At 44.2% G+C, this 12,601-nt stretch overlaps 1 protein-coding gene across 1 annotated transcript in view; it reads left to right on the plus strand.

Annotated features, from left to right (window-relative positions):
- Positions 1-12,365, plus strand: part of PTH2 (parathyroid hormone 2) — a 37,614-nt gene extending 25,249 nt beyond the window's left edge. Inside the window, exon 3 of the mRNA XM_073602353.1 lies at positions 6,404-12,365. Coding sequence (XP_073458454.1) covers positions 6,404-6,851 — 448 coding nt within the window. The 3' untranslated portion in view covers positions 6,852-12,365. The remainder of the gene's footprint in view (positions 1-6,403) is intronic.
- The last annotated feature ends 236 nt before the right edge of the window (positions 12,366-12,601 follow it).

The following is a 12,601-nucleotide window of genomic DNA, read 5'->3' on the forward strand; positions in this document are numbered from 1 at the left end:
TCTGTGTGTCCTGGGGGACCAGGACCCGAATCCACAGTAATACCACCTCAAGGGTCCCCAGGCATACAGCTCACAAAGAGCACCATTCCCCCAAATGCCAGGGCCCATGATCGATCGGCAAGAGGCTAGCATACAGTCCCCTCCAAAAGTCTCTCTCCCGGCTAGGTCTGTCACAGGCACATTTGGAAATTATTAGTAATGGCAATCTACAAACAGGCGCTTCTAGATAATTGTAGGCTTTTTATTTTTTGCTCCTAAAAAGTTCAGGCACTGTATAGAGAACCAATATAAGGCAGTCTGTGTAATGAATGTTAGCCCTCTGCAGCTAGAGGGGAACAAAACAAAACACAAGGGATAGTGTCTTTAAGGCAGGGTAAAAGGGGCAGCTGTCCTGGGCCCTGTCATTGTTGTGGGGCCCAAAGCAGCTGCCTCATACTTGCCAACTATCCTGGTTTAAATTCCCTTGTCCCTTGAAGTTTTAGTCCTGTGCTGTGTCCCAATATCTCAGTGTGAAGTGCTGCTACTAATGCTGCCCAGCTCTGCCCTATTCTTTTGCACGGAAGACTCACCCGCAGACCCTGTGTTTACATGTAAATAACCATCATTCATATGTAAATAGCGGCAACATTCATATGTAAATAGCGGTGGCCGGTGGCATTGATATGTAAATATAGGCGGCATTCATATGTATATCATGCCCCCCTGAGGTCATATCCACCATTGCCTCCCCAGTGGGCAGTATAGGTGAAGGGGCATGCTTGAAAGTCCTGCCTACAACTGTGGTCATTAAGCATAACATCCGCCTTTTCTGCAAAGGTAAGCAAATTGGCGGTGGGGGGGTAGTGTGGGGTGTGCAGAGGTAGGCAGAGAAAGAATTACAGTTTGGGGTGCACAGGTGAGCAAGGTGGGGATGTATAGAGCTAAGGAAGGTGGGTGCAAAGATTAGCAGAGGAGGAAGGTAGAGTTAAAAGGGGGGGGTTGGAGTGGAGAGGATGGGGGAGGTTTTAGGTGCAGAGGTTAGCAGGGGTTTTAGGATGCAAAGGTGTACTGACAGGGTGGACAAAGATAAAGGTAGCATGTAGGGCAGCCCATTCATTTCAATGGCCTGCTCTATGTGCTAGAAATGCGGAAGAAAGTCCTTAACCCTTTTTCAAAATCTCACAGGGCCACAGTACATGTCAGCAGATGCGTGAGGGTGTCATTAATAATTGATGACCCAGCTGTGTATCTGCTAAAGGGTAGCATGTTTCTGTGGTGTCAGGAATGCGATTTTGCATGCGTTCCCGACACACACAAATGTGAACACAGTCTGAATGTCTGTTACATTGGTGCTCACTGGTCAGTGTAAATCTTCTCATTACATTGGGGCTTGGTGTAGAAACCTTTCATTCACACAAGTGGCCAGTGTGAATGTTCCCCTTACATGAGTGGTCAGTGTAAATCCCTCTTTATATTGGTGGTTACTGTGAATGATTCTATTACATTAGTGGTCAGTGTAAACCCCTATTACATTGGTGGCCAGTGTTGAAACTCCTCTTTTTATTGGTAGTCGGTAAAAAAAACAGCATTGCCATTGATCACACCCTCCCCCCAGCCCTGCCACTGATCCCAAGAGTTCTAGGATCCCTAGGAGTTTTCTGTCTATTGATGGGTCCGCTCACCTCCCCAGTCCATGGTTTGCAGGCAGTGAGGAGATGATGTGCTGTAACCTCTAGCAACCAATCAGTGAGCAGTATTACTGTACAGTAATCTCTAGCAACCAATCAACAAGCAGAAATCATGTGCTGTAACCTCTAGCAACTAATCAGTGAGCCGTAATGTGTGTTGTAACCTCTAGCAACCAGTCAGTAAGCGGTAATGATATGCTGTAACCTCTGGCAACCAAGCACAATCGCTGCTGCCTGATCTGATACAGTAAACTGATTTTGTGTCTAGCTGCTATTTATTGTATGTCTCAGAGCAGGTAAAGAGCAAAATTGCATGGGGGGGGGCCCAAGAAAATTTTACCCAAGGTCCAATCAATATTAAAGATAGCCCTGGATAGTGTTGTGCAAAAGAACAAACAACAGAAAAATTCCTCGTAATCCAGCGCTGGGGGGGAGATGTCTACAAAACACTTGAGGCATACCTCAGAAAAGTCATAAAAATGTCTATGCTTTACACGTTTGCGTAAAAAGATTTATTGTAAAATCAAAGTCAAAGGATTCCAAGAATGGAAAGGGTTAAAACATGGCCGACAGGTAATCAATGTTAAACATCATGCTAGGTGTTGAACCTCAAACAAAACCTCGGCAGGCTGACTCAGGCATATCAAGGCCGGTGCAGGGGGCGACCAAAAGGTGTGTAGGTGCCAGATGGGCATCCACCAAATGGAAGGGATGACTGACCACTGGTAAAACCTGCAAGGGTCAGTGAGGTAGAGAGGCCCCCAGTGGACCGGACATAGGACTCCAAACCGCCAAATGGTGCAGCTGGTTTGGTCGAGTGGCGCACTGGATGTGTCATGTCACCAACACAGCACGATGTTGAACCAACTTACCGCAACAAGGCTTGGGATGGAACAAAGGTGCAGCTGTAGAGCAGATGGAAAGCTGTCAGCAGGCTGTAGTCCTGATAATGTGTCAGCTTGCTGACATCTTTCCATCTGCTCTACAACTGCACCTTTGTTCCATCCCAAGCATTGTTGCGATATAGAGGGTTCTTTACTGTAATGCCCCGTACACACAGTCTGACTTTGTTCGGACATTCGGACAACAAAATCCTAGGATTTTTTCCGACGGATGTTGGCTCAAACTTGTCTTGCATACACACGGTCACACAAAGTTGTCGGAACATCCGATCGTTTTAAACGCGGTGATGTAAAACATGTACGTCGGGACTATAAACGGGGCAGTGGCCAATAGCTTTCATCTCTTTATTTATTCTGAGCATGCGTGGCACTTTGTCCGTCGGATTTGTGTACACACGATCGAAATTTCCGACAACGGATTTTGTTGTCAGAAAATTTTATCTCCTGCTCTCCAACTTTGTGTGTCGGAAAATCCGATGGAAAATGTCCGATGGAGCCCACACACGGTCGGAATTTCCGACAACACGCTCCGATCGGACATTTTCCATCAGAAAATCCGACCGTGTGTATGGGGCATTAGAGCGGCAAGGATGTGGAATTCCCTTCCACAGGCGGTGGTCTCAGCGGGGAGCACTGATAGCTTCAAGAAACTATTAGATAATCACCTGAATGACCGCAACATACAGGGATATGTAATGTAATACTGACACATAATTACATACATAGGTTGGACTTGATGGACTTGTGTTTTTTTTCAACCTCACCTACTATGTAACTATGTAACTATGTAACTATGAGTCGGTTCAACATCGCGCTGTGTTGGTGATGTCACATCCAGAGTGCCACCCGACCACACCAGCTGCACTATCTGGCAGTTTGGAGTCCTATGTCCGGTCCATTGGGGGCCTCTCTACATTACTGACCCCTACGGGTTCTACCAGTGGTCTATCATCCCTTCCTTTGGGTGGATGCCCATGCGACATCTGGCACCTACACACCTTTTGGTCGCACACAGCACCAGCCTTGATATGCTTAAGTCAGTCTGCCGAGGTTTGGGTGAGATTAAGGTTCAACACCTAGCATGATGTTTAACATTGATTGCCTGTCAGCCATGTTTTAACCCTTTCCATTCTTGGAATCCTTTGATTTTACAATAAATCTTTTTACACAAACTGTGTAAAGTATAGACTTTTTTGACTTTTCTGAGGTAAGCCTCAAGTGGTTTGTAGCCATTACCCCCCCCCCCCCCCCCCCCCCCCCCCCAGCGCTGGATTAAATCTTTTGTTGTTTGTTTTTTATTTTTTGCATGCCTCATTTTGCTCTTCCTCCTTTTTCCTTTCACAATTGCCATTTTCTCTAAGGGCAGATGAATCCATCTCCCTTCAGTTCCCAGAACTCTGCCCAGAGCTCTGGGTCTTCCTCCTAAAACATGTGACAGAAACTTTCCGAAATGAAGCTGTGAGGCCAGGGTTACATCACCAGTGCATCAAGAAACCAGGGATTGGAAAAACATTAATTGTAAGCAAAAGCAAAAATATTTGCCTAACCAATGAATGTAAGATGATTTCTGCATGAACTGCATGTGGGTGTGATTTTTATTGAAAGGAGAAAATGAGATTGTTTAAAGCCATATTAAACCCAAAACCCTCAGTTTTCTGGTGATCTGGCCAGTAACACATCTCCCGTGTTAGAGTGCCCCCACTCTGAATGAAAGCGCACAGGGGCACCTTTAAACAGCAGCACTGTCAGTCTTGTGGGGAGGGGAATGTTAGATGTACTAGCAAATTTAGATACACTAACAGACTGAAACCAAACTCCAGCTAACACTTTGTAAGCAGTTGCAGCAAAGGCTTTGTTGTTTTATGGATAAAGGTATTACATAAATACATAAAAGATAATCATTGCAAACACCCCTGTCAGTAGTAAATGATTTGTCTCAGCCTTCTAACTGCTACATTTTCAGGACAGATTGTTCTGTTGGATCACAAGGTAAAACAAAAGAAAGAAAGCACTAAAAAGAAAAGTAATGCAGCCATCACACCTGAGAACTGTTAAACTGGAATATAATAAATGTTTGCTTTGGGATTAATACCACTTTAACTCTTGTTGCATCAGACACAAATTGCAAAGTGTACATACTTACCTTCAGGATTATCAAACAGATACTAATTGCTTTTATTTCAACACAATCCTTAGATTTTTTTTTCTTGTTCAATATTTTATTTATTTTAGGTAGATAGGTAATAACAAACATAGCATGAGAGACAATGACAAAATAGAACAATGAGCCGGTGTCTTCGTACATGTTAACCAGATGATAACATTACAACACTGATAAAGGAAACGTAGGGGAGAATAAACTCCCATCTGACGCGCATGGCACAGGCAGTTATGGCACAAGTATTTACAAAGAAGAGTAATGATTGCAGAGGGGGTCTCAGAGGAGTACCCTAGGAGGCCCCTGCCACATATCCTTAGATAACATCAAAGGAAAGAGATGAGAGACATCAAGGAGGAAAAGATAAAGAAAAAAAGAAAAAAGGAGAAAATAGAAAGCGGGAAAGAAGAGTGTAAGGGAAAAAGCAAAGGGGGAGGGGGAGAGAGGCGTCTGTTCCGCTACAGGACAAGGGACCAACTAAAGTGAGAGATTAGGCTCGTCATCTTAGGGTTCCAGGAGCTTGGGGTCAAATTGTGGAGGAAGGAAATGATCCACCCACGGTTTCCACATTTCCAGATGTCGTGGGATCCTATCCAGGAGGGTCGCTTCGACCTTAGATTTTTTTTAACTACTGAATGTTTCACTTTGCAGCAGAGTTTCACCTCATTCACTAGACTAAAAGGAAAATTCTCTTATGCCGCGTACACATGATCGGATTTTCCGCCAGCAAAAGTCTGATGTGAGCTTTTGGTCGGAAATTCCGACTGTGTGTATGCTCCATCGGACTTTTGCTGGCGGAAATCCCGCCAGCAAAAGATTGAGAGCAGGTTCTCAATTTTTCGATCGTCTGTACCAATTCTGACGCGCAAAATTCCTACGCATGCTCGGAAACAATTCGACACATGTTCGGAAGCATTGATCTTCATTTTCTCAGCTCGTCGTAGTGTTTGTACGTCACCGCATTCTTGACGGTCGAAAGTTCAGAGAACTTTTGTGTGACCGTGTGTATGCAAGCCAAGCTTGAGCGGAATTCCGTCAGAAAAACCATCCAAGTTTTTTCCGACGGAAAATCCGATCGTGTGTATGTGGCATTACAAAATTAAAGTCCCTTTGCGAAATGAGCAGCCTGTTTGCCTTTAGTATGTCAACCCCAGTATCTCCAGAGAGACAATTGGTTGTTGCTAATATAAATATAAGCAATAAAAACTTGACAGGGGTTCCTTACTCTTTCCAAATCAAAAAAGGTTTGCCTATACAACTTAAGCTTTTCATTGCTGTAAGCAGGTGAGGATACATTCAGAGATAAAATTGCAAAGCGTAAATTTACACCCACAAAAGAGAATAGAAAATATTCATATTCAATATTTCATAAGTATACTAGAAAACAAAGCAGAAGAGCAGCACACCAACCTCATGCAATAAAAACGACACATTTCTCACATTAAAATAAACGTAGATGTATTGACAAGCATGTGTAGAAGCAGCATTTATCATTGTCACTGTAAAATTCCCATCAGTATGATTAGCCAGCTCAGTATGATTAGCCATATCATCTAATACACCATACATACAGTATATCACATCTTTTTTTCTTATATTATTTCGTACATAAAAAAACTATTCCTGTATGGTAACCACAAATGTGAATTATGCCTTGTATTATTTTGTTCTTCTAGACTTTGGAGAAGCGATCTTTCTGACCAGTCAATAAATAATAAACAGAAAAACACCTTTATGTCTGGGCCAGACTCCTGGAAACAGCAGCTCCCTTCTATATCATTACACAACTGGAGTCTTAAAATGTTAACATCGAATATTCTCCCTGATGAACCCACTGAAGAGAGAGCCAGAAAGTTACTCCTGCAGCCCATCGCCAGGCAGATTCTGTTTGGCTCTAATGAGATAGCCAAAAAGGTATTGCCAGATGACGATGAAATCAAAAGTGCAATATCTGACCAGAGATGGCTTCCTCCGTGGCCTGCAAATGAAGAGCTGGATAAAAGGAGCATTGTGGTGGCTGATGATGCTGCCTTCAGAGAGAAGAGCAAAATGCTCACTGCAATGGAGAGACAGAAGTGGCTCAACTCATACATGCAGAAACTTCTGGTAGTGAACTCCACTTAACCAGCTGTACATTGTGTGCTCTAAAAATATAGTCACTTACAATAAAAATGATCTCAACTTTTCATTGTAAGCTGTGTACACCTTCTGTATTTTTCACCATTTGTGGCAAATGTTATAATGTAAGGAAGGTCATTGAAATAATGAAATATGATCATTGTAGATACATTACTTGTATGTTACTGGAAATAACCATTCATGAGTGCTGGGGGGAGTGCGCAAAAACAAACCATGACCAATGCCCACAGAAGAGATTGACTTACATCTAACCAAAGGACTGTGGATGTCAGCTTGGTAGAAGTAGCAAGTAATCTCCATGGTCATGAGAATGGAAGCCCTTACAGTACTGCTGTATATGTACTGTTGGTGCTGTCTGCTATTGATATATTAAAAACAACATGCTTTAGATTTATAAACAGTAGAACACGGGCAATTTTCAGGACTTATGGAAAGAAGAAGTGGCCTCTGAACTGGACCTTTCTATTACCTGGGTACTTTAGATAACGCATACTGTAAACGACTGTGCCAAAAAGTAATCTGGACATTTGCTTTCATTTTTATCTGTCACGTATACTAATGTGTTTTGTGCTAAACATAAACTTTATGTTGCACTAATTTTTCTCAAATTACAGTGCGATATACAGTATACTGTCATCACTAGTACAGAAGCCCTTCCCAGTCTAACTCTTCAGTAAAGACCCCCCAGTACAGACGCACCTTTCCAGCCTAACCCTTCAATACAAACACCCCCAGTAAATACACCCCAGTACAGCTTCCCTCCTAGCCTAATCCATCAATACAGACACCTCCAGTACAGACGCCCCTAACCTAACCCCTAAGTACAGCCACCCGAAGTTAAGTCCGACTCCAAGCCTTACCCCTCATTACAGACTCCCCCAGTACAGCCCCCTCCTACCATCCTAACCCCGCAGTACAGATACTTTCCAGTACAATCCCCCGGTACAGATACCCCCCAATAGAACCCCCCCAGACCCCTCTTCCAGATTAAACCCTCAGTACAGTCCTCTCCACTAATACAGACACCCTATACAGAAGCCCCCCTCCCAGCCTAGCCCTTCAGTACAGACACCCCCATACAGATCCTCTCAGCCTAACCCCTCAGTACAAACCTCCCCAGTACAGAACCCCCCACCCCAGCCTAACCTTTCAGTGCAGACTTCTACAGTACAGACCTCCCTTGCAGTCAACTCCTCATTGCAGACACATCCAGTACAATCCCCCCTCCCAGCCTAACCCTTTAATACCGACCCCCCCAGTAAAGATACCCCTCCCAATGTAACCCTTCAGTACAGACCCCTCCCCAGACAGATACCCCCTCCCAGTCTAGCTCCTCAGTATGAACACCCCCAGTATAGACACCCCCTATTACAGACCCCCTTAGTACAGACAACCCTTCCCTGTTTAACTCTTTACTAAAGCTCCCCTCCCCCCAGTAACAGTGCCCTCTCTCAGCCTTAATCTTCCATACAGCTTCACCCCCTCCCCCCAAGCCTAACTTCTCAGAACAGAGCACACCAGTATAGATGCCTCCTCCAAACCTAAGCCTGCAGCACAGACAACCCTGAGCAAAGACCCCCTCCCAGTCTAACCCCCTATGTGCAGACCCCCTCCAAGCCTAACACCTCGGTACAGACTCCGCTGTACAGATGTCCCCTCCCAGCCTAACACCTCAGTACAAAAAATCTCTGTTTTTTTCCCCGCAAAGTTTGCTAGAAAGGGTATATAGCAATGTGAAGACAGTTCATCCAGAATTTTTAGTGTTAACATGTGGTCACATCCCTTTAGCACTTGATGGATTATTTACATGTTGAAGCAATTGGGATTTGAGCGCAGGTATATCTTACTTCTATTGTATTGCATTGCAGGTCAGTGGCCAGACCTGAATCTTGTAGCTCCCCTACAACTTTTGTCTGTCTGACCCATGTTTACAGAGCAGAGTAGGGACTGGCCACTGAGGGATTACTTTGATGCAGTTGGCCAGCTTAAACATATGTTAAAATACATGTGAACAAAAAATCCCTGTTTTTCTTTTTTGGAAAAATTTGCTAAAAAGGGTATGCATTGTGCAGAGAGTTTATTCAGAATGTTTAGTGTTCACACTCCTCTAGCACCTGATGGATTATATACATGTCAAACAAATGTACCCCCTCACCAGTATTCCAACAGTACAAAAAATAGCCACTGCCCCCAACTATAACTGGCCTTGCAGCAAGCAGCACGTGTCAAACAAAATCAAAGAAAATTCACAGCTCAATTCATCTACCAGCCTGAAACCAACCAAATTAGCCTGTTTAACAGTATGCATTATAAACAGGGGTTTAGTTTGCACACATTTGCAAATACATGCGTAAGCTGCAGAGCCACTTCACAGCACCCCATTTGCATTTTGCAGAGCAGAGTAGGGACTGGCCATTGAGGGATTACTTTGATGCATTTGGCCAGCTTAAACATATGTTGCAATTAGAGATGGGTGAATTTTAAGTTGAATTTGTAATTTTTTGCTGGTTATGCTCCATCATGAATTTGTTTTGTTCAAGAGCCTGCATAAATTCCTCAAGCAATGAAGTGGTACCAGTTCAAAACATTATGACGTAATCAATATACTGATATCATAATAGTATAGAGTCTATGAACATGGAATATCTGTAATCAGATTGATGACGCCATAATATTTTGGACTGGTACCACTTGATTGCTTGAGGAATTTGAGCATGATCTTGAACAAAACAAATTCAATCTAAAATTCATAATGGAGTATAACCTGCAAAAAATTACATTCTTGGATATTCAAGTCATGAAAAAGGATGATGGATCTTTTGGAACAACTTTGGACCGTAACCCACGGCAGGTAACACCCCGCTTCATGCAGAAAGCTTTTACCCTAAACCACTACTATGCGGTATCCCTTTGAGTCAGTATCTGAGGCTCCGTCGGATATGCTCCAGTGTGCTTGACTTTCAAACCCAGGCAAATGCACTGGGGAATAAATCACTCCTAAGAGGATATTCAAGTAACTGCCTTAAAAAACCTTGAACAAGGTTAAGAATATGGGATGAGCCGAACACCCCCAGGTTCGGTTTGCAGCAGAACATGCGAACATGCAAAAAGTTTGTTCGAGCACATGAACACCGTTAAAGTCTATGGGATACGAACATGAAAAATCAAAAGTGCTAATTTTAAAGGCTTATATGCAATTTTTTGCCATAAAAATTGTTTGGGGACCCAGGTCCTGCCCCAGGGGACATGTATCAATGCAGAAAAAAAGTTTTAAAAACAGCCATTTTTTCGGAGAGCAGTGATTTTAATAATGCTTAAAGTGAAACAATAAAAATTAAATATTCCTTTAAATATCGTGCTTGGGGGGTGTCTATAGTATGACTGTAAAGTGGTGCAGTGTTTCCCGTGTTTAGAACAATACCACAGCAAAATGACATTTCTAAAGGAAAAAAAGTAATTGAAAACTGCTTGCGGCTGTAATATATTGTCGGGTCCCGGCAATATAGATGAAAATCATTGAGAAAAATGGCATGGGTTACCCCGCCCCCCCAGCCCATTACCAGGCCCTTTGGGTCTGGTATGGATATTAAGGGGAACCCACATGTAAAAAAAAAATGGTGTGGGTGGCCCCCAGGCACTATATACTCTGAACAGAAGTATATATACTATACGGCCTGCCCTATATACTCTGCAGAAAATTGGGCCTTAGGTGTTGGTGGTACCAGAACACTGTAAGCCCTCACAGTTACTCTTGGTAAGCGCAGGAACGGGCCCTGCTGTGAAATACTATATTTTAGAAATCGTAATTACATGCCCCTGTTAAACGGGGGCAGAAAAATTGGGCCTTTGGTGGTGGTGGTGGTGGTGATGGTGGCACAACACTGTAACCCCTCACAGATACTCTTGTTGGGCACAGGAAAGGGCCCTGCTGTGAAATATTGGATCAAAAATTGTAATTACATGCCCATGTTAAACAGGGACAGAAAAATTGGGCCTTAGGCAGTGGTGGTGGTGCCCTAAACCAAAAATATTGTTGGAAGCTAGCATCATTAAGATTGAGGAGGAATAGGATAGTCATTCAGCATAGGCAGTCTTCAAGGGATCCCACATCCATAGAAAAATCAATCAGTTACATCCACATCAGGTCCGCATCCTGCCTCTGGGTCTCTGCTCCCAGCCTCAGGCATGAGTCTCACTAGCTTGGCCTTCTGTCGACAGATGAGTACACTAGGTAGTGTTGGACGAGCTGTTTGGGCCATGCATCAACTGTTTGGGGCGCAGAACACCCGAATTTGCAGGGCGCTTGGCGGGAGAGTGCCCCACAATGCACTGCGTGCTGACCAGTACATTGTAACAGCCCTGATTGGCTGAAGCACTGTGAGAGCCACGATTTGACAAAGTCATGATGACTTTGCCCAATCATGGCTCAGTGCTCATAGTCCCACCCCACACTATAAAAGGTTCCTTCTCACAGAACCTTTTGCAGTTCAAAGTTGGAGATAGAGCAGGGCTCAGCAAGCTTGTGGGTGTTAGTGTAGAGTGTCAGTGTACTGTTAGTGTAGTGTCAGTGTTTTGTGAGTATAGCGTAGTGTATAATAACCCTAATCCATCAGATGGTAGAGCTCTTATCGCCTGGCCCACTTCCCTGAGCTCAGCTGTGTGGGCCTTTTTAGCACACGTGCAGCCGATTGCACTGTTGCAATTTGCACTCTCTTCCACAAGCAGATCAAGCATGGCAAAAACATCAGCAATTTGGGTACCACATGCTTGACAAGGCAATTAACCTCTCACCACTCCTGAGCACCTGAAAGCCACACAAAAGGGACACACTTCTTCTCCTCACTCCCCACCATTCATCTCTACCCCCACTATATATCATGATGACCTCTCAGCAGCTTCCACTGACAGGGATGATGATATAGGAAAGGGTGTCACAGGTCCGTGCAACAAATCTGCCAGCAGCACACCACCAGATGTAGAGTATGGCAGGCAAATTTCTCTGCCCCAGCTGCTGCAGCGAAAAAAAAATACTCTTCCATTGTCAGGGCTGGCTCAGCCCTTCCTTCTCTGAGCTGGCCGCTCAGCTGTCGGCTAATTGCCAGCTCTCATCTCTCTCCACAGTTAACCAGCTGTTGTGGATCTGCTCATCAGTCCCGCCTACTTAAAGATCTCCAGCTCACTTCATTCCTGCCTTCGCATTGGTCACATCACAAGAAACCATCTCCTGCGTTCCTGTTTAAAGCCTGGCTTTGCTGACATCCCTTCTGTCTCCTTATACTGCTTGCTGTTCCTCTACTTGGATCCCTGACCCTGACTTCTGGCCTGGCTGACTGCTCGATCTGGTTACTGAACTCTGGCTTGGCTGATTACCCGATCTGGTTACTGAACCTTTGCTTGGCTGACTACTCAATCCGGTTACTGGACTCTGGCTATGCTTTGACTACGCTTACTCTATTTATCTTTTCATTTTTATTAATAAACAGGTGTGTTTTTACTGTACTTCTGTCTCGGTCTGGTTCATGGTTTCTGACATCCTGCCACCCACATGCCCAGCGCCTAAATTCTAGCTTTATCAAATTGCAGGGTTTACAACTCCTGCCTTTCCATCTGGTGGATTACCCCCTTCCGTGAATTTGCAGAATGTGCTGTACCACAATGGCAGGTTCCCAGTCGCTATTTCTTTCTATGTAAGGCCATTCAAGCTCTGTACCAGCACGTGGAAGGCAATGTTTTGG

Source organism: Aquarana catesbeiana, linkage group LG10 (assembly GCF_042186555.1).
Source record: "Aquarana catesbeiana isolate 2022-GZ linkage group LG10, ASM4218655v1, whole genome shotgun sequence".
Lineage (NCBI taxonomy): Eukaryota > Metazoa > Chordata > Amphibia > Anura > Ranidae > Aquarana > Aquarana catesbeiana.